Source organism: Cucurbita moschata, unplaced genomic scaffold, assembly GCF_002738365.1.
Source record: "Cucurbita moschata cultivar Rifu unplaced genomic scaffold, Cmos_1.0 Cmo_Scf00001, whole genome shotgun sequence".
NCBI lineage: Eukaryota > Viridiplantae > Streptophyta > Magnoliopsida > Cucurbitales > Cucurbitaceae > Cucurbita > Cucurbita moschata.
The window spans coordinates 10,331,737-10,353,279 of NW_019268517.1; the positions used below are offsets into that span (position 1 = coordinate 10,331,737).

Consider the following 21,543-nt stretch of genomic DNA (forward strand, 5'->3'; position numbering starts at 1 on the left):
GGGGGCTGTAATTGGAGCCATTTTTGTCAAAGGCTGAATTTGCTGAGTTGGTCAGAAAGGGAAGTGTGAGTAAAGCCAACGTGAAGTGGGCTAGTGACGGGGGATTGTAATACTGCTTATTGTCATAGAGGTGCAAGTGGAAGAAGGAGCCATTTTTGTTAAAGGCTAAGTTTGCTGAGTTGGTCAGAAAGGAAAGTGTGAGTTGGGGGTAGAAAGCAAAGGAGAAGTGAGCTAGTGATGGGGGATTGTTATACTGCTTATTTTCATAGAGTTGCAAGTCGAAGAAGGAACAAAAAATTTACTGGCTTATTTGGAAATGATGCTGGCGTTTTGTTGAAGGGGGACAAAGAGATTGAAAAGAAGATCATTTATTTTTCCTTATTTGTATTGTTTGACAACTTTGATATGAATCATAAATGCACTCGGGCTGAAAACAGATTTATAACGTTTGGATATTATGTTTTTGCAAGAACCCAAAGCCAAAGGATCAATTTTACAGATTTATAATTATTTAGAAGTTTGATAAGATGTTGCATTGGAGTTTTGATGGGCTGAAAGCAGCATATCCCATGGAAAGGTTTTCTAATCATTGGAAGGAGTAGTTTTGAAGCAAGATTTCTTACTTTGATATCTTGTAAACTTGAGGGTGAGTTATTGTGTGCGGGTTATTTTGTAATTTTGGGTTATTTGATTGTTAGTTAGCTTAAATCCTTTATAAATAAGAGATTCATTCTTTGTATTGGGAGACTTAAAATTATTGTGAACATTCCTTTGAGGATTCTTGAAGATTTCTCCTTTGATGCTTGGTTGCATAAAAAATGACGTCCAAAATTTCTTGTTCAGTTTGTCAGTAGCATTTCGAGATCAAGCTTGTTAGCAATACCTTTCTTTTTCTTTTTCTTTTTCTTTTTCTTTTTTAATAAGAAACAAGAAACTTGTATTAATCACAAAAGGACAGCCAGATCAAGGGAAGAAAAAAACCCCATCAAGGAGTTACGAGAAAACTTTCCAATTTAAGGAAATCATAAGACTATAGTTACAAAAGAATTTCTTTTGGTTTAAACTCCAGCAAGATGTCATTACTCTAAATTTGACTTTTCTTCAAAGATTCGTTAATTTATTTCTTTCAATGTGGGCCAAAGAAGCACTCTAATTGCACAAACCCACAAATTCTTAGCTTTTCCTCTAAAAGACATGTCCCTCAAATATTAGTCAACCAATCTTCAATTTTAAGAGGCATGCTCTAGTCACGAAAGGACAATGAAGGAGCAGATGATCTATGGACTCCTTATTTCTTAGATACAAAGTGCACACCGAGGGGAGAGGGCCCAATTTGGGAATTTTTCTTTTTTGCAATCTGTTAGCCATGTTCAAGCTTCTACAGCCAACAGTCCAAAGGAACAAATTCATCTTCTTTGGAACTTTAAGCTTCCAAATAGAATTAAGCAAAGGATCTTTCAATCTACTGCTGATTTTCATGTGGTATTGGAAAGTGGATTTGCAAGAGAACACACCATTTGAGTCAATGCTTCACCCCATTTTATCTATACCATTTCCCAAAGGAAAAGAATCTATTTTTCTGATAAGCTGGGTCCAAGCGTGAAGTTCCCAGTCAAAGCGTGATTACTGTTATCCAAACAATCTGCTATAGAGGCTCTTTTTTTTTTTTTTTTTGAAAGAACAGCATAAATTTCTGGAAAACAGGCAGCTAAAGAGCTGTCTGCAACCCGAATATCCTTCAAAAGCGGATCCTTTGGCCATTTACTTACTGCTCTGAACTTCATAAAATGGAGAAATCCTTCACTGTTCTTGTCAAAGTTATCCATGGTCTTCCTTTCGAACTCCCTATAGCTCTTTTTAGGTTTCCACGCCATACATGGTTGCAATGGTCCTTCAAAGAGCATTAGGTTCATTGGAAAATTTCCAGAACCATTTGATGAGAAGGGCTTTAATTCTATGAAATAGGGCACCTATTCCAAGACCATCTTAACTGATGAGGAGAGAAGTCTTCCATTTTACGAGGTTCCTTCCATCTTGATAATTTCTTCAAATATCTGTTGATTTCTTTCTCTCTCTTTTTTTCTTCTCTGTTCATCACATTAGCTGATTAGCAATAGCACAATTATTGATCATCTGTGTATTAGAAATATAGCAAATTGAAATTTATTTCTGATAGAAGTGATGACCTTCTTAGCCATTCTAAGAGAATCTTTCCAATGATTTTGGCTAATAGGTTTGGATTATTAACTGGTTTAGCATCGCATTTCTTCGGTATCAGAGGAGCATAAGTTTTGTTGAGACCAAAAATGATGACACTACTTAAAAGAAAAAAAAAAAAAATCATTGAATACTTCAACTTTTTGAAGAATTTCATAGTGAAATCATTTGGTCTTGGTGCTTTGTTGAAAGTTCAATCCCAAGGAGTTATTTGCATCAAGTATTTTTGCTAAAGAAAATAGCTCTTGACGTTTGACTATGGGCAGCTGAAATGAGAATCCAATGTCTACTTGGGAGAATATGTCAACCCTATATTTTGGTTTAAAGAGTTCATGAATTCATCATGGCTTCATCAAAGAGTTGGATCCTTCCATCGCCAAAGAGAATTTTCATAAATAGACCTTTCCTGTCGTTACAGGATGCATATTGATAGAATTGGTTTGGTTTTATATATGGAGGATCTTGAGTTCCAAAAGCAACCGAAAAAGAAAAGAAAAAGAGGAAGCTTATTTTTTGTTCTGTTTTGAGTAATTGTCTGGTGCATTTGGATGGAAAGAGCGTTAGAGTTGTAACTCAATTTGGGGACACTTCATTTCTAGTATATGCATGGTTCCCTAAATTATTTTAAAAAATTTTCTCATCTTTTGATGTCTAAAGATCGGGTCTTATTGTGTTATGGAGTCTATCATTTTATTGTCTTTAGAGTTATGATGCTCCTTTCATTTTTTAATGGTTGATCTTTTTCATGTCTCATGTCTCTATCTCTCACACACAGTAAAAATAAATTCAGCTAATTACCTTTTACTGCACTGTTCTATTGGTTAGAAAAAAGATAGCTTAATTTGCGTATTGATTAGTAACTTCTATTGTATAATTTATGCGACTGGCGACTTTTTGGGGTTTAGTTATGACTTGCATAAAAAAAATTAGCTTGATGCAATTGGGGGTCCTTTGTTAAGTTTTTCTTATAAAATAACAAAATATGTATGCTATTAATGATTACTTATAAAATTGTAGTACTTGGACTGGCTCCTCTTTGATTTATTGTCGTACTGAATTTTACATAATCTTTTCTGTGGGATCTCAGAGACAACTGTTCCATTGCCATGGGCAAGAAGAATGATGATAGCTCTTGGAGCAGCCAAGGGTCTTGCTTTCCTACACAATGCTGAAAGGCCCGTTATCTATCGGGATTTTAAAACCTCTAATATACTGTTGGACTCTGTATGTGAAATTTATTATGAACCAACATTGTTATTATTCTTTTTTCAAGCTTGTTCATGAGAGAATACTTCTCATTTGGCTCCACCTGGCCTATTATTCTGCAGGACTATACAGCCAAGCTTTCTGATTTTGGGCTTGCGAAAGCTGGACCTCAAGGTGATGAGACACATGTTTCAACTCGAGTAATGGGTACTTATGGTTATGCTGCCCCCGAATATGTCATGACTGGTACGATCTTTTCTTTGTGATTAGAACTTCCCACAAACTTTTCATTCGCTGATTTTTTCTTTTTACAGTTATGCAAATGTTAAGTTTTTGTATTTTGTGGCCTTTTGAAGTATTCCTGCCATCTTTATTGCTCTTTTTAGCCCGCCTTTTTATTTCAATGCGAAGCCATTTTCACTATAGGATCCTCTATGAAAGGGAGAGGCTGTTCTTACCAGGAACAAAATGCATATGAGCTCAAGGCTCCAAGAACTATTGGTAGAATTCAAAAAGGTTTTGATTTTGATTTTGTAGGTTTTTTCTCCCCTTCTCCCAATTGGACTTTGTTCCCTTGCTCTCTTGAAAATGAAAAGAAATCAATGCTCAAAAGATATAGACAAAAATAAAAAGACTATATATACAAAATTACTCTTAAACATCATTAGAGGTTAAAAAGATATGCTGAGAAGTTTCAATAATGATTTGAGATGGTTTCGTGACAAGTGGAATACAATATTAGAGGTTCTTCTATTTGCTTTTCAAAGAGATTTTATCATAAATTCATGCTATCCTGACAAAGCTCTCTTGATGGTAGAAGCTCCTGTAGTTATGGCCTTGTTGCCCCAAACAAAGGATGAACTACCTAAAAGGCCTCCATTTTAGTCTCAAAAGCAATAAACAATTATTTTTAACCACCATGGAAACGGTAAGCTTCTGATTTTAACCCAACCACCATAACGTGCCACCCAATCTGCCTCAATTTTTTTTTACATTCCATCTTTCAAGTATAAGGATGAAATTTCCATCTTTTTTCCATTTGTCCACAATTATCTGACCTTTATGAGATTTTAGTAAGGCTTTCTCAACTCGGTAAGGATTGATCAAGAAATCCTCCACAATTTCCCTTTTAAGCGTGTTGCAGAAATTGCCTTGCAATCATCATGACGCGTCGTGATCTTGAAATAACAATGTGTTTAGTCCACTTCAACAACTTCCACCACTTAAAAGATAATCCTTGAGTTGGAGAGTGGATATTGAGGTCAACATGCCACATTTCTATTCCCTTGGTATATTCTTCACATATAACTTTACAGTAATAGGCGTTTGTTATGACAGCAAGCTACAAAGATTATGTAGCATCGTTTACTGAACTTTCAATGCTGAATATGAGTAAGGTTTTTCTCTGATATAGTGAAGTACCACCTTATGGTTTTCATTGTCACCAAGCTTCCATTTTGAAACCTATAGGCCACTTGACAGCAAGGAGTGATGTATACAGCTTTGGTGTTGTTCTTCTGGAGCTTTTGACAGGAAGAAAGTCTGTTGACAAGACAAAACCAAGCAAGGAGCAGAATTTGGTAGATTGGGCCCGACCTAAGCTAAATGACAAGAGGAAGTTGCTACAGATAATCGACCCCCGATTAGAAAATCAATATTCGACAAGGGCAGCACAGAAGGCCTGCAGCCTGGCATACTATTGCCTGAGCCAGAACCCCAAAGCAAGACCCTTAATGAGCGATGTGGTCGAAACTTTGGAACCATTACAGAGCAGTAACGGTGCAACTGAATCGGGAAGTAGCCCATTTGTTAGGGGGGGCATCCCTGATTACAGGATGCGGCCAAGGTTCGCCGACAATGTTGGTCCTGGTGGTGCCAATTGCCGGTCTCCTAACCCCACCTGTTCCCCCAGCGTCCCTGCGGCTTGTAGGGTTAGATGAAAATGCATCTTGTTTATTATTTGGCTTGCTCTTTTCCTTTACTAAAATCAAAATCTCCACTGTAAACACTGTTGACCACCAACCTGGATTTGTAATATTTGGCCATGTGTTGTGTACAACATTTGCAAGTGTAATTATTATATGGACTAGTCGCTCTAACTTGCATGCCAAGCTGCCGCCCCTCGGATGATTGATATAGTTCTTGATCGGCCGCTGGATGTGCTTCTTAAAATTAGCCTTACACCTCTTAGGGGGTGGCTGTTTTTGTAAACTATCCTGCTGCATGTTACCGACATCCTGGGCTTCAGCAGGATCGATCTGATATTTTTCTTGCCTGAAATGTGATGTGTTTGTGATATTGGGATTTTGATTTTGTAATTAAACTGCTTGTTTTGTTTGATTCTTGGCTTCTTCATGGTACCCTTTGTCTTTATCTAATGTTTGAATATTTGTTTTAATGTTGGAATATTTTGTATAATTTATCACGATGCTGTCGTATCATTGACCCTACGTTCATAAATGTTTCTAAATTATCTGTTAAGTACAAATTTGTTAAAATGTTAGATAAAGAAATTCACGTGGAACGACTCGATAGTGGCTTAGATGCTTACTTAGATTATGTATATGAAAACTATGTTATGTCATATTATTTTTCATTCAATATTCTAACTTGATAGGTTAGAATTTTTTTTTAACCCAAAATTTAGTTGGTTGGGCTCGCGATCTGAGCAACTAGTTCTTCCAATATTCTTAATTTTCACAGTTAGGATAAGTTTGATTAACTTTCAATATTCCTAAAATTCAAATATCAAATATTCACCGGTTATGACCTTCTAATATTCTTAATTTTCACCGTTAGGATAAGTTGAGGAGTTGAATTGTAAATCTATTTTTGAGTTGATCGGATTAACTAGACCAAAAACATTTAATCCAATAAAAAATTTAAAACAAGATTTAATCCAAACGAATTTTTATGATTTTGTTTGGATATTCTAGGTTTGGAAGCTTTGGAATGATCAACCATTTTTCATCTGATGCTTGCTCAAGAAAATCTTCAAGCTTGTCTTCAATGGAGGTGGTTAGTATCAACTCAGCTTCTGAAAAAGCCTATTTTAGCAATAATGGTAACAATGGAAGTCGTCCCTCCCACTCAATGAAGGCGTAGTTAATGGGATAACAATAATTTCGGGCTTCATATCTCTGGCACGCAGTCGACCAAGTCAAGTGGAGCAATAGATTAGCTTCCGATGATGACGATGGCTGTGAAAAGGAATCCATAAATATCTATCGCTCACTCTATTGCCCGAAGAAGGAAGTTTCGAATACGCATTTGAATTGAATCTCGAGTTTAATTTGTGGGGCAGCCTAAACCTAATCCCGCTGAATGATAATTACATCCACCGGCCTGCATTCAAGTTCATTTCGAAGTGAAAAGGTCAATTACGATCAGGTTTTAATGATGAACCATTACTTGCTGTTCGATTGTAGTGGGATGGTTGATTGGCTTTTAAGACAAACCAAATCATTTCCATTTACAACATCAACCAACAAGAAGAAGGAATTATATCATCTTCTTCTTATGCTCCTCCTCCTTTTTTTGGCCAAACATTGTCTGTGAAGGCCGGAAATCGTGGCGATGTCGGCTGTGCTAACGCTGCTACTTGTGGCTTTCTTCTACGCCGGAATTGATACCACCATTTCCCTTACTCATTTCGGCGATTGTAAGTTTTTTTTCCTTTCATTTTCTCTGAAATTATACATTGATTTTTGGTTTGCTCACTGTGTACTCCCTTTATTTTTGTTCTTTCAAATACTTTCTTGTTCATATATGTATATATTTAAGGCAAATATGTAGTGTCTTTAACTAGCTACACTCAAGTTGTTCGTTGTTTGCTGTTTTGTTTTGTTTGTGTGTTTTTTAATATTGTGTTTCTTACTTTGTTTAAGAAAATGTATAAGACCAAGATAAACAGACAAGTTAAAGAAATTTTAAATTTAGGCTGGTTAAAAAAGATTAAATAAGAAGTAAAATCTTTGAAGTTATCTTGAGTTGGGGAAAGAAATTTTTGGAGTGTTGAATAGGAATAAAAAATGGTGGTTTTCCTATAATGAAGTACTTGGATGTTCCATGATTTGAGGGAAGCCAAAAAATGTGAGCGTCGGGAGCGAGCCTTACTAAAAAAAAGCCCCTCTTGAATAAAGCAAGGGATTGAGTAGCGTGAAAGCCACGATCAGACCCTTACACGGGCAATGTGTGGATCTAAGGGATGTAAACATGAGAAAAGTGGAGGAACGAAATTTGTATATTTATTTTGATTTAAAGTTCTGATATTAAAAAGAGAGAGAAGAAAGAGGAGAAATGGATAAAGTTTTAGAGATTGAGGAATGAAAGAAGGGTATTAAGATGCTATGCAAGAAGTGAGGGAAAAAAATGAGAAATGAGGCGTTGTTGAGTCATAGGTTGAAAGAAAGGAGCGAGAGAGAACCGAAGAAGAAGATGATCTATGGGACGTAGATAAATTGTTTCCGTTCATATACTAACAGTAAGAATTTTTAGAGAACGTTAAAGGGTAATAATGCAACTTTTGAAAGTTCATGACTATTTTTCGAATGTGGTACTAACGATTTCTAATTGATGAGCTTTGGAATAGAATGAAATATACGAACTGATGAGGTTTGGAATGTCGTTGGTGCAGCTGCGGCACTGGTGTCCCTGAAAAACGAATGGCAAAACACACCACCAAGCTGGGGAACATCAAATGATCCGTGTGGAACTCCCTGGGAAGGAGTGCTTTGCAACAATTCAAGAGTCACTGCACTGTAAATATCCTTTCCGAGGTTCACTTCTTTTCATTTTATATTTTGGTCAATCCTACTTACTGTGTTTGTCACCCTACTTCTTTAGGAGATTATCAGCTATGGGCCTAAAAGGTAAACTTGGTGGTGACATTGGAGGCCTGTCTGAACTAAAATCATTGTAAGTTGCATCAATCTCTGTTATGTTATGAGTACAAAATGCAACGACGTGACTTCTAACCATACGTATAAGAAAGGTTTCGTTCTTATGTATGATGCTTGTTCATCGAGATCCTGAGTTTCTAATGTTCTTATTACAGGGACCTTTCGTTCAATACAGATCTCACTGGTTCGATCTCTCCGGCAATAGGGAAACTACAGAATTTGAATATCTTGTAAGGAGTTAATTAATAAGGAAACTCATTTGATCCTATTAAACTTCTATGTCATTGTTTTTCTAGAGCTCAGATACTTTTTTTGTACTTTTAGGATCCTAGCTGGGTGTGGCTTCAGTGGCAATATTCCTGAAGAACTGGGCAATCTTTCTAAGCTATCCTTCTTGTGAGATTACATAGACAAATAAAATTTATTTATTGATAGGAAAACAAGGATTTTGTTTGTTTTTGCTTAAAGTGTAGTCTCATTTTATGTCAGGGCGTTAAACTCTAACAAGTTCACCGGTACCATACCGCCATCTCTGGGAAAACTCTCCGAACTCTATTGGCTGGACCTAGCAAGTAATCAATTAACAGGCAGTATTCCTGTCTCAACTTCTGAATCTCCCGGTTTGGACCTCCTTCTGAAAGCTAAACATTTGTGAGTGTTCTTAAAGGCAAAAGCAAATATATCCTCAAAATTAGATCCTATTACTTCCATGTTAAAAGCTTTCTCTGTGAATTGCAGTCATTTCAACAAAAACCAGTTATCGGGTTCCATTTCGCCTAAACTTTTTAGATCTGAAATGGTGTTAATACACATGTAAGTGGATATAAATCCAATACTGATCTGTTCCTTAATTCTTTTCTCCCAAATCTTACTCGATTTCGTTTATCAGATTATTTGATGGAAATAGTCTTTCTGGGAGTATCCCTCCAACTTTGGGACTTGTAAAGACCCTTGAGGTTCTGTGAGTACATGTACTAAACTTTTTTTCTCTCATAATTTTATCTCTACAACTTACTGAGGCTGTTCAAATATTATGTAACAGTCGACTCGATCGAAATTCTCTAACAGGACCAGTCCCATCAAATCTGAACAACCTAACAAATGTCGATGAATTGTGGGTACTCTTCTAACGATTACGTTAGTGTTTTATCGATAATCTGAACAACCAACTTTATTTTTCGTCTCTTCTATTCTGTACTTGTTTCAGGAATTTAGCCAACAATAAGTTGACTGGTCCAATGCCAAACTTAACTGATATGTACTCACTAAATTATGTGTAAGCATATAGCAAGGAGTTATCATTTCCATTATGATCTTACCTTAGTTCATTTATGGTGACTTTTCTTTTGTCATTACGTTGTCTTTACAGGGACCTTAGTAACAACTCATTTGATTCATCAGCAGCTCCGGAATGGTTCTCAAATCTACAATCGCTCACCACTCTGTAAGTTCAAGCTTATCGTATGTTTTCCGACAATTCGGATAAGCGAGAATTTTTTAGAAGTTTTTGAAATGTTTGACATGTCATGATAAATGTTTGTTCTAACATGATTCCAGGGTTGTTGAACATGGTTCAATACAGGGATCTGTGCCACAAGCAGTCTTTAGCTTACCACAAATACAGCAAATGTAAGCTTTGATTTAATTATAAGACGTTGAATTACGAATTGGAACAAAAATGTCGATTTAATATTTTGAAAAGTTCGTTTTAGAAAACTGAAGAACAATTCATTCAATGGGACATTAAGTATGGGTGACACAATTAGCCCACAGTTGCAGCTTGTTGATCTGCAAAGTAACGGTATTTCCGAGTTTACCTTTGGTTCAGAATATTCCAGAACTTTGATGTGAGTGAAATCCTTGCCATTTTTCTTAATGTTAGATTTCATTTTGTTCTTTCACTTACCTTTATTCATTCACATGAATGGTTCTTGTTTTAGGCTGACAGGGAATCCTGTGTGTACCACTGATAACACCCTCTCAAATACGAAATATTGCCAGCTTCGAGATCATACGACACAACCCTATTCCACCAGCCTTTTGTACTGTGGAAGTAAGTTGTGTCCTCCTGCTGAGAGGTTAAACCCTCAGAGTTGTGAATGTGCCTTTCCATTTCAAGGGACTTTATACTTTAGAGCACCCTCGTTCAGGGAATTGTCGAACGTGACGTTGTTTCACTTATTGGAATCGAGTCTTTGGACCAAACTGGAGCTGACGACTGGTTCAGTTTTTATTCAAAACCCTTTCTTTAATGTTGACGATTATCTTCAGATGGAGCTTGCTCTTTTTCCGCCCAACGGGAAGTATTTTAATAGGTCGGATATTCAGAGGATTGGGTTTGCCTTGAGTAATCAAACTTACAAACCTCCCAAAGCATTTGGGCCATTTTATTTCATTGCATCCCCCTATGGTTTTCCAGGTAATCTAATCTTAATAATGATTTCTACATAAAAATGTTACTCAGCTGTATGACTACGATGAACTGATTCTAAAAACATTGATGCCTTTAAGACAATGCAAGGCGAACTGAAGTCAGCTCTGTAGTGATAATTGGAGTAGCTATTGGTTGTGCCATTCTCGTTCTAGGACTCATTGGAGTTGGAATATACGCGATTCGCCAAAAGAAACGTGCAGAAAAGGCCATCGTATTGAGTCGGCCATTCGGTAAGCGATGTTAATCACTGTTGCTTTTATGACCATCCATACTTTGTAGTTACATGGTTAACACTAATTTTATAGCTTCTTGGGCACCAAGTGGAGACGATAGTGGAGGTGCTCCACAGTTGAAGGGAGCTAGATGGTTTTCTTATGATGAACTTAAAAAATGCACAAATAGTTTCTCCATGAGCAATGAGATAGGATCTGGAGGATATGGCAAGGTAAATGTACAAATGAACGATTGTTACTGCTTTCTTGTTGTTCTTTTTCTCGTACGACGTGCTTCAGAGTTGTTTTATCACTGTCATCATCCATTGTAGGTATATAGAGGAGTGCTCGTGGATGGACAAGTAGTTGCGATCAAACGAGCTCAACAAGGATCAAGGCAGGGTGGCATCGAGTTCAAGACAGAAATCGAACTGCTTTCACGAGTTCATCACAAAAACCTTCTTGGCCTCATCGGATTTTGTTTCGAACAAGAAGAGCAGATGCTTGTTTATGAATTCATGCCTAATGGAACATTAAGAGATAGCCTATCTGGTAAGTTTTCTCAGATCTTTTGGGGTGTGGAACTCATTTTATGTTAGAAAAATGACCTGAAAATGAAGTTAGGAACATTAGATTCTAGATTCTTTTTACTACTCAATACCTTGATGACTATATCTCTAGCAAGTAACGACAACTATTATACGATAAGCCTTGTCCCCTAGGATTAGTTCGATAGCTCGATCCAACTTAGCCATGTTTTTAACTGTTTCTCACGTTGAGATGTATGGCTTAACTAGTTGAGTTCTGTTCATGTTGACCGTTAAGAATATTTAATTTCAAATAACACGTGCAACATTAAATTTAGGAAAATCTGGTATTATTCTTGATTGGAAGAGACGACTTCGTATTGCACTTGGGTCGGCCAGAGGATTGACTTACTTACACGAACTTGCTAATCCTCCCATAATCCATAGAGACATTAAATCGACCAACATTCTTTTGGACGAACATTTAAATGCAAAAGTTGCAGATTTTGGCTTGTCCAAGCTCGTCTTAGACAGTCAAAAGGGGCACGTTTCTACTCAAGTTAAAGGAACACTGGTGAGTACGTTTTCGTTGTTTCGTCAAGCATTTTACCATAAATTATCGATCACGATATAGCATGGACGAGAAAATCTTAGTCTACTTGGAAAACTAAATTATCCGCTTAAAAACTTCACTTTCTTCGATCTGTTCGACTAATTTAGATCATTATGATTGTCTTTCATATTTGTAGGGCTATTTAGATCCTGAATATTACATGACTCAACAATTGTCTGAGAAAAGTGATGTATATAGCTTCGGAGTCGTTATGTTGGAATTGTTAACCGCTAAGCTGCCTATTCAAAAAGGAAAGTACGTAGTTCGTGAGGTGCGTACGTTGATGAACAAAAATGAAGAAGAGTATTACGGTCTGAAGCAGATCCTGGATGCCGCCATCCTAAACAACACCACGGCTATTACCGGGCTTGGAAAGTTCTTGGAGTTGGCTATGCAATGCGTTGAAGAGTCAGCTGCAGAGCGCCCCACAATGAGCGAAGTGGGTAAGGCAATTGAGAGTATTTTGCAGAGTGATGGAATAGATACAAACGCGACAACTCCATCCACATCTGCTACTGAGTTTGGGGCTTCCAAAACTGCTCCTACGCATCCCTATAATGATCCTATAGCAAAGGACACTGATGACAGTAAGGCTTTTGATTACAGTGGAGGACACACTCTTCCAACAAATGTGGAACCCAAATAGAAATGGTGTTCATCATTTCTTGTGGAGTTGTAAGTATTTTATGCATTTTAGGATTTGTGTTGCACATGAACATATTTCTGATGTTGGTTATGCTTTCCTTGAACGACGTCATTTTCGTAATGTCGAGTTGTCGATTGGCCCGTGACGTTTGAAAGTTAATTTATTTGTAATCTGTGATTTATTATACAAAAGCACTGTTCATGAATGGCCTTTTCTTGTTCTTCTCCTCTAATGGAGTGTTTGTCACGTCGACCATTGTCGATCTCCCTTCTTCGGTGCAACCCTCTTCCCTTCTCTTTTTCTTGTTTTCCATTTTTGTAACGGCTCAAGCCCACCGCTAGCAGATATTGTCCTCTTTGGACTTTTCCTTTTAGGTTTTACGGTATGCTAGAGAGAGGTTTTTCACACCCTTATAAGGAATGTTTTGTTTTCTTCTCCAATCGACGTGGGATCTCACACTGTTTCGTTCTCTTCTCCAACAAGATGTACTTTTTTTGGTGGTTCGATCATAAATTTTTTTAAGTTACTTGGCTTGGAGCGATTTTATAGGAAGTATGTGTGTGAGAACAAAGTATGTTGAAATGACTCAAAACTGAGACGAATCATGTTGTTTCCTTAGTTTTTAGTCTATTGGAAGGGAACCTCTTGGGACTTGGTGTAATAGCTCGAGGGCACCGCTAGTAGATATTGTTTGCTTTAGTTTGTTACGTATCATCATCAGCCTCAAGGTTTTAAAACGCAATTACCAATGAGAGGTTTCCACACCCTTATAAGAAATACTTCGTTTATCTCTCTAAACGATGTGAAATCTCATAATCCACCCCATTGGGGGCCCATCGTCCCCACTGACACATCGCTCGGTGCCTGACTCTAATACCAGCTATAATAGCTCGAGATCACCGCTAGCTGATATTATCTGCTTTAGCTCGTTACATATCATTATCAGTCTCAATACTTCGTTTCCCTCTCCCACCTCCGAGGTGGGATCTCGTAACTAATTCTAAAACCTCAATCAAACCATGTATGTTATAATCGTTCTCTATTTGTTAACCCGGGACTTGTTATTAATACATCAGTTATTTAATCTTGGATAAATGACGTCATATTTATCTTGAAGAAATGTTTGCAATTTTTATAATTTAAAGCGGTTTATTAGGTAATATAATATAAATTGGCGTCACATCCACGACATTAGAAACCTACTTGTAGTTCACGCGAAAATGTGGCGCCCCTAAATTTGATTTCCGTGGAGTTTAACTCGCCGCCATGCCGTGGTGCCAAATACCTAGACATGCACTCTCGTGAAGAATTTTGAAGCTTGCAGTAGAGAAACTTCGCTGGAGCAGGAATTACTCTGGAGTTCGCATCGCAGCTGGATTTTATGACCTGATTGCTTCCAATTACCATAAATTGATGGGTGCTACAGCAGGAAGCATGGATCCGGATGCTGGTTCCTCCGAAAATGCTCAACGTTGGGCGAGGTTTATAGCCACATGCTTGATTGGAGGGACAGTGATCGGGGTGTCGTTACTCGGCTTACATTTGGGGATTCCTCATCAGCCGTCGCTGAAGATATGGCGGAGGAAGAAGAAGCCCGTTCGTGTATACATGGATGGATGCTTCGACATGATGCACTACGGCCATTGCAACGCCCTCCGTCAGGCTAGAGCCCTCGGCGATCAATTGGTCGTAGGTGTCGTTAGCGATGCTGAAATAATTGCCAACAAAGGTCCTCCTGTTACTCCTCTTAACGAAAGGTTGTTGTTCTATCTTATTTTTCTGTTACTCCTCGCATCCCTTCTGCCCTTTTAGCTTTGTTGTGAACTTGTATGTTTGCGTGTCTATGCCATTTCAAGCCTGTCTCATGCGAATGGTACCATTTCTTGTGTTTTTTTTTGCGAACAGCGATGGATTTCAGTTTCTCAATGTAGTTCGCCTTGAACGTACTCTTCATGTAATTTTCCGTATTTGGAGGATGAAAACTGATACGTACTTAATCCTTATATATGTTTTAGGATGATTATGGTCAATGCCGTTAAATGGGTTGATGAAGTTATTCCGGACGCGCCATACGCCATAACTGAAGATTTCATGAGAAAGCTATTTGACGAGTACAAGATAGATTATATCATTCATGGCGATGACCCTTGTGTTCTCCCTGATGGAACTGATGCTTATGCTCTAGCTAAGAAGGCAGGTCGCTACAAGCAGATCAAGCGCACAGAAGGAGTTTCAAGCACGGATATTGTAGGTTGGTATTCGACTGCCGTTTAATTAACTTCATAGCGCGTGGAGATCTGTTCAGCATCTTTGTCAGTAACTGTTACCACTTTGTTTTCTTACTCCAAATGATTTTGTTGCTTATTATTTTTTTCAAAGAAGGTCAGACTTGTAGAATTTCCTCTGGCCTAGTTTGTTGTATTTTTCTTTACGTAAAAATGGAATAATAATAATAATTACAACAGAGAATTCCAAAGGGGGGACGTCGTGGTGAGAAAAGGGATATATAAATGATAAAAGACTTGGTGGGAATGGATTTAACCCATGGTAGCCACCTATCTATAATTTAATATTCTATGAGTTACCTTAACAAATAAACGTAGTAGAATTAGATGGTTGTCCATTGAGAATAGTTGAGATGTATGGAAACTGGCCCGACTCATGGATATGAAAAGAGAAAAATCAATTTCAATAGAGAACTCCATTTGCTATATAAATTTGCAAAACGTGAAACAACTTCTTGGGTCTTAACATTTTACTGCATGTTAATTTGATAAACTTGTATAAATGTTTGGACCAAAGAAATTCTTTAAGCCAGACTAATCCTTGAAATCTTCTCCTTGATTGTTTTATCCTGTTTGATTAGTCTTTTTGATAATATCATAACATGTACAGGTCGCATGCTTCTTTGTGTAAGAGAGAGGTCTATTAGTGACACTCAAAATCATTCGTCATTACAAAGACAGTTCAGTCATGGTCATAGCCAGAAACTTGATGATAGTGGATCTAGAAGTGGAACTCGCGTCTCTCATTTTTTACCAACTTCTCGTAGAATTGTTCAATTTTCCAATGGGAAGGTTTGTACTTCCCCTCAATGCTAGTTGTTTGAATCAATATGGGCTACTGGTAGTGTCTCTCTCTAAATTTATTTATATTTTTGTACATTTTTGGAAGTCTTCAGATTTAAGTTTATGTACTAATATATAGGATGTAGTTGTGATTTTCTTTTTCCTTCTCTATTTTTTTTCCCCAATATCTATGATATTGAATCCACCCCACGACCACGAGTAGGATTCATGTGCCCTAATGCTAGTTTAGAGAGACTTGAACGAACTTTGTGCCTGGAAGCTTGAACCTATGACTTTGGGAACTTCTCTCCTCACATATCAAGCTCTTACTACTACAGTTGTCCCCACAAATGATAATTTTGGTTTATGATGTTATATGATACAAATGATGAAATCATGGTTGAAAGGTCAACTAGTTCAAAGGAGTGTTTCCTTTTTTTTTTTCTCCTTTCTTGAGATCATTCTTTGATTTAATTATTTATTGGTTCCTTTCATGCAGTTTGTGTATGGATGGTTTTATTGATCTTTTAATTCATAAATTTAAAAGATTTTCCATGTTTTTCTATTTCTATCTTGATGATATGACATGAATTAGATGGGAGGTTGTCTCAAAGCCAACTGAGTAGGGTGGGTCAGCCATAGAAATCTAAGAGTACACAAAGGCCCTCTAGCTACTTATAGCCTCTCTCTTTGCAGCACAAGACATTGTAAGCATATATACAGTGCTTGTCCTTTTGAGTGGGGGACTATTCATGGGTGAAAGGCACTTTTGGAACTTTCATCAACTCCCTTTGTGAATTTATTTAGTTTCAATCGATGATGGTATGGACACTTGTGCTTGGGAATATTGGTGATAGGAGATACCGCTTCATTGTTGTTTCCCACAACTTAATTTCTTGTCTTCTTCGGAATTTTCTTCAATTTCCCATGTCCTACAAGAAATGAGATTTGATTCTGGTTATTTCCACTTTGTTTTTTTGCAATATGTGAATTCTTGATTTCTTTATTACAAGGCTTTTGCTTTCAATCTCAATACAAGAAATGAGGAAGGTTAGTGTTTTTTGCCAAGCGAATCATTCATGATGAGATTAACATTATGGATTCAATATAGAGGCCTCTCTCACTCCTTTTAGGTCCTCAGGGGTGAGCGCTGTGTAAAAATGCCTTGGGAGTACTTGGCTTTTGTGTCACATAGGTAGAGGTGTTGTTCCTTTTGGAGGAAAGGGAGGTCTTGGAAGGAGGTTTGATCCACAATAAGATTGAATACCTCTATCCACAGTATGGTTTGTCATTGAAAAATATATTTTAGTCCATGTACTTTCATATCATAAAGAGTTCACCTTAGTCCCTTTATTTTAAAAACGTTCCTTTTAGTCCTTGTTTTTTTTTTTTTTTTTTTAAATGTGTTCATTTGGTCCCAGCTGTTAGTATATTATTAAAAATCTAATTACTTTTTAAAAAAAATATGTTCCTTGTTTTTTTTTTCAAATATTCAAAAGGGTTAGAATAAAATTATCACAATATGTCCTTGCTTGTGGCTGCAGGGGCCAGGACCAGATGCTCGCATTGTTTATATAGATGGTGCATTTGATCTTTTTCATGCTGGACATGTGGAGGTAAATAATGGTTCTTTTTTTTTAATGTTCGTGGATATTTGATCATTGGTACACTTTTTTACCGCTTGTTATTCTTCCCCTCCTTATCACTGGAAAATGTTTGGGTTGGTTTTGTTCAATTGTTTTTGGGCTTAAATTATTTCAAGGTTGCATTTGATAGGTTCCTAAAGTGTCTAATAGATTATTGAACCTTCAATTTTGTGTCTAATATGATCCTCAAATTTAAAGCACCTGGGAATTTAGCTTTTAATGCTCCTAGTCTGCATGTTGAGGATGCCGTAATTAATGAGAAGATGAGCTGTCGACCTTTAATGAATCAATAGTTTATAATGATCAGATAGATGCTCTGTTTAATGTCATGTTCGATGCAATTAAAGAAAGGAATTCGTCCAAGGCTAATGTCACATATTTGAACTTATTATCGTGTTTCATAGATTTTGAAGCATGCCCGAGCTATGGGAGATTTTCTTCTGGTTGGAATACATACTGATCTGAATGTCAGGTGACATCTCTCGCATGAGTTTATTTATATCGTCTGTCATTTGGTGTTTCAATATATTAAACTAATTTGCAATCTTGAGCGCAACTTCATCGGTTTCCAACTCATTGCCATATCATAATTGGTTATTTGTAACTTTTCAATCATCAACGAAAGTTTAGTTGCTATTAATCGGCATTTTTTACGATTTGTGCATGCATTTTTTTATCTAAATTTTTTGCAACACTGAGTGCTCTATGTGAAGAAAACAATATCAGAACATGTATGTCGATTCTTTATGCATGCATATTGTTTAACTAGATGCATTATATATGAAGAAAACAAGACCAGAACATGCTCTTAGAGGAGGTAGGTTGACTGAGAGTTGAGAGCCTTCTCACTTCCTATCCATTAAAGCTGTTTCCATCTGTAATACCTAAATAATTACCATGACTTAACTAAGTTATGTACGGCAAGTGAATCTTGATAAATTTTTATCATATACCCAATACAAAGTAAAATATTTTGTTTTCTTGAGATATATTTTCTCTTCAAAGATGGTTGTGTTTTTCTTGTCTGTGATTTCCTTACAGTGCTAACAGAGGAGCTCATCGCCCAATAATGAATCTGCATGAGAGAAGCTTGAGTGTTTTGGCATGTCGATATGTGGATGAGGTGATAATAGGTGCACCTTGGGAAGTTTCTAAAGACATGGTCAGTTTAATTTTGTGTTTGTCGACTCGGTCACGTTTAATGCAGTTTAATTATTGTTTCTAGCTTTAATATATGGGTATTTTAATCTTCAAAAGAAACAAAGAACGTGGTGGTGGCAGTAGTTGGATAAAAGATGCTAGTAATGAAATAACAGTTGCTTGGAAATGAATGTCCAAAAGATGTCTGTAACCTACGTACTGAGCAGCAGCTGTCTTTCATAAATTGTTGGAATTGAGATGGTGAAGTTTTAAATTCTCACGTCAGCTTGATTTTATTTGTATTTTCTCTTGCTGCAGATTACAACTTTTAACATTTCATTGGTAGTACATGGAACTGTAGCCGAAATTAATGATTTTCAGAAGGTATGATTGTAATGTACAACGACTATGGATTTCTATTTTTATCGTGTTCTGGATTTTTCTCTTTTTGGTGGATGTTAAATAACTATCAAAGGCTTAACATTTTTCCTTTTACAGAAGGAAGGTAATCCATATGCTGTCCCTATTAGTATGGGCATCTTCAAAATTTTAGACAGCCCGCTAGATATCACAACAACCACTATTATTAGGAGGATTGTATCCAATCACGAGGCATACCAGGTTATCTGATCTTTCCTATCTAAATATTACTGGTGTTAGATAACTTGCAACTATTTTTTCATGTAAATCTGGTTCGTTATTGTTAATGATCACAAAATAAAAAGGGGTAGACATGCCTTTATGATAACGGAATGATCGTTGTTTGATGTTCTATCTATTGGCGAAGAACCTCCTTTTGGTACAAAATAAAATTGGTAGAATAAGAAAATACAGAACTATAATACCTCAAATAGTAAGAGGAACTTGGAAACCTCCTTTTGAGTGAACTTCTAGCCTAAACCACGTACCATTACATGCTTTTAAGTGTATCTCTTCCACTTCACTCTATTGAGAGGAATATTATAAATTTTTGGAATTGGAGAAATTGCGGAGGTTTGATCACCTGATAGGTTTAATGCCTCTATTTGGGAGTTCGGTTCCGAATAATTTTTTTAACTGCCCATTAGGTTTTATTACTTTGGAGTTTGGATTGGAGCCTCCCTGTTGTATAGCTAGGCAATGAGCTTCTTTTCATGGAAAATGGAGTAAGGAAATATTTACGCGACAGTGTAGTTGGGCGTGAGATGTACTTTTGCAAGTATTTGGTCATTTCTCCAGTTGACTTGATACAATCAGTACCTATTCTTGAGTTTCCTTTTGTCTGTTCATAGAAACGTGGAGTTCCCCACCGATTTCACCTTCGCTAGGAAAAAAGTGTGAGTTCAGGAAGCAGTCGTTGTCGTAGCGCTATTTTGTAACTAGAGGAGGTGAAGTCTGTTTTCGTCACATGGTTAGGATGAGCTGGGTGTTGGAATGAAAGGTGGGACACAAGGCGTGGTAGCTGTAGTTAGGTTAAGCTAGATAAGCACTCTAGTGCAAAATACAAAAACTACCCCTTGAATCCTGTTTGAATTTTCGTCTAATCGTTCATATAGCTAGCTTATAATCAACGTTACGATTTGAATATCATAGGTTGTTCCTTTGTTGACATGCTCCACTATCTTCCTTCCTATTATGAGTTCTAATGACAATAAAATTTTATGCAGAAACGTAATGAAAAGAAGGCCAATAGCGAAAGAAGATACTATGACGATAAGGCTTATGTTTCGGGTGATTGACTTTGTCAAATCCTCACCATTAGTGAAGTTTTGCACGGTAAAGATGAGTATCTTGGGCATTTTGCATGCATGCGTACTGTTTTTTATGACTATTCCACATCTTTGCAAGGATGTATAAAAGAGACATCAAATGTTTGACGATTTTTTTAAGGATGTAGCTATATTTCACGACTTGGATCTAATGACTATTCTTTCCATTCCTCTAGATATCTGATGCTAAATCGTCGCTCGTTTCCTTAGTTCTTTGATAATCAAATCCGTTGTATATGTTAACATGTGTTTTTTTTAAGCATAATATAAATATGTTCACATATCGAATGTTTGATGATTTTTGAAGTAGCTATATTCCATGACTCGAGTATATAATGTTCATTCTTTTCACTTCGATATTTGGTGCTAAATCGTCGCCTTAATTCTTTTACATTTTGAAAATGTATGAAAATGAAATAAATTTATTTTCTTTCAAACCATTTGAAAATAAAATACAAAAATCCTTGCATAACATTTGCATAACATTCAGTACAGCTACGAAATATTTTGGATGCCCTTCCTTATCTCTCGGGCTGTAAAATTTTCACACTTATTACGTGACACCTGAGTAAAAAAAAGGAATTATGAGAATATGATGATTAATTTTTTTTTTTAAAGAATTGGACAACAAACTTTCTTTTTCGATGACCCGATCATAGAAATTCGAAGGTTAAACAACTTAAAGCAATTTCCAACTTTTAAAAATTTCTCAGCCTAAACTATATAAAAAAAAATGGAAAAATGGTTATTAAAAGTGAGTTTTTATGCAGATAAGTAAATAAAGTATATCTAAATCTTTATTTTACTATTTAAAATAAGATTATATTTACGTTAAAAAAGATAAAATATAACCGTACAAAATCTAAAATGAAACTTAAAAAACTAAAATAAATGTATTTAATGGAATAAAAATTAAATTAATTTAGATATTGAATGTCCTTTCCACCCATTATAGTTTTTCTAAAAAAGATTTTTTCATTGAGTTTAAAATTTATATTAAAATTAAAAAATAAAAAAAAAAACCCACACACAATTTAAAAATAAACATTTTATTTTATTTTTTAAAATCAAATTTCATTCTATTCTTTTTATATAAAACACTAAATAAAAACTCTATCTTTTAATTTTTAACAATAATTTAAAATTACATTTTAAATTTAAATCCATTAAAATTTTGAATTTAAA

General features: G+C 36.2%; 3 protein-coding genes across 3 annotated transcripts in view; all 3 read left to right on the forward strand.

Moving 5' to 3' along the window:
- The window catches only part of LOC111447837 (probable serine/threonine-protein kinase PBL8), a 9,169-nt gene extending 3,407 nt beyond the window's left edge, over positions 1–5,762 (forward strand). Inside the window, exons 4-6 of the mRNA XM_023087194.1 lie at positions 3,305–3,441; positions 3,546–3,669; positions 4,894–5,762. Of these exons, the coding sequence (XP_022942962.1) occupies positions 3,305–3,441; positions 3,546–3,669; positions 4,894–5,363 (731 nt within the window). The 3' untranslated portion in view covers positions 5,364–5,762. The remainder of the gene's footprint in view (positions 1–3,304; positions 3,442–3,545; positions 3,670–4,893) is intronic.
- Positions 5,763–6,388: 626 nt separating this feature from the next.
- Positions 6,389–12,961, forward strand: LOC111442980 (probable leucine-rich repeat receptor-like protein kinase At5g49770). The gene is made up of 19 exons (XM_023080562.1): positions 6,389–7,084; positions 8,060–8,183; positions 8,269–8,340; positions 8,480–8,554; positions 8,649–8,720; positions 8,814–8,975; positions 9,063–9,137; positions 9,214–9,285; positions 9,367–9,438; positions 9,532–9,600; positions 9,694–9,768; positions 9,882–9,953; positions 10,037–10,171; positions 10,265–10,743; positions 10,836–10,988; positions 11,064–11,203; positions 11,303–11,522; positions 11,836–12,071; positions 12,247–12,961. Exons 1-19 carry the CDS (start codon positions 7,000–7,002, stop codon positions 12,754–12,756), a joined length of 2,898 nt encoding a protein of 965 aa, XP_022936330.1. The 5' UTR covers positions 6,389–6,999; the 3' UTR covers positions 12,757–12,961.
- A 988-nt stretch (positions 12,962–13,949) lies between these two features.
- On the forward strand, positions 13,950–20,535 carry LOC111442987 (ethanolamine-phosphate cytidylyltransferase). Its single transcript, XM_023080574.1, has 9 exons — positions 13,950–14,513; positions 14,772–15,007; positions 15,652–15,833; positions 17,369–17,440; positions 17,875–17,942; positions 18,512–18,632; positions 18,929–18,994; positions 19,109–19,231; positions 20,257–20,535. The coding sequence occupies exons 1-9, from the start codon at positions 14,170–14,172 to the stop codon at positions 20,326–20,328; spliced, it is 1,284 nt and encodes a 427-aa protein (XP_022936342.1). The 5' UTR covers positions 13,950–14,169; the 3' UTR covers positions 20,329–20,535.
- The last annotated feature ends 1,008 nt before the right edge of the window (positions 20,536–21,543 follow it).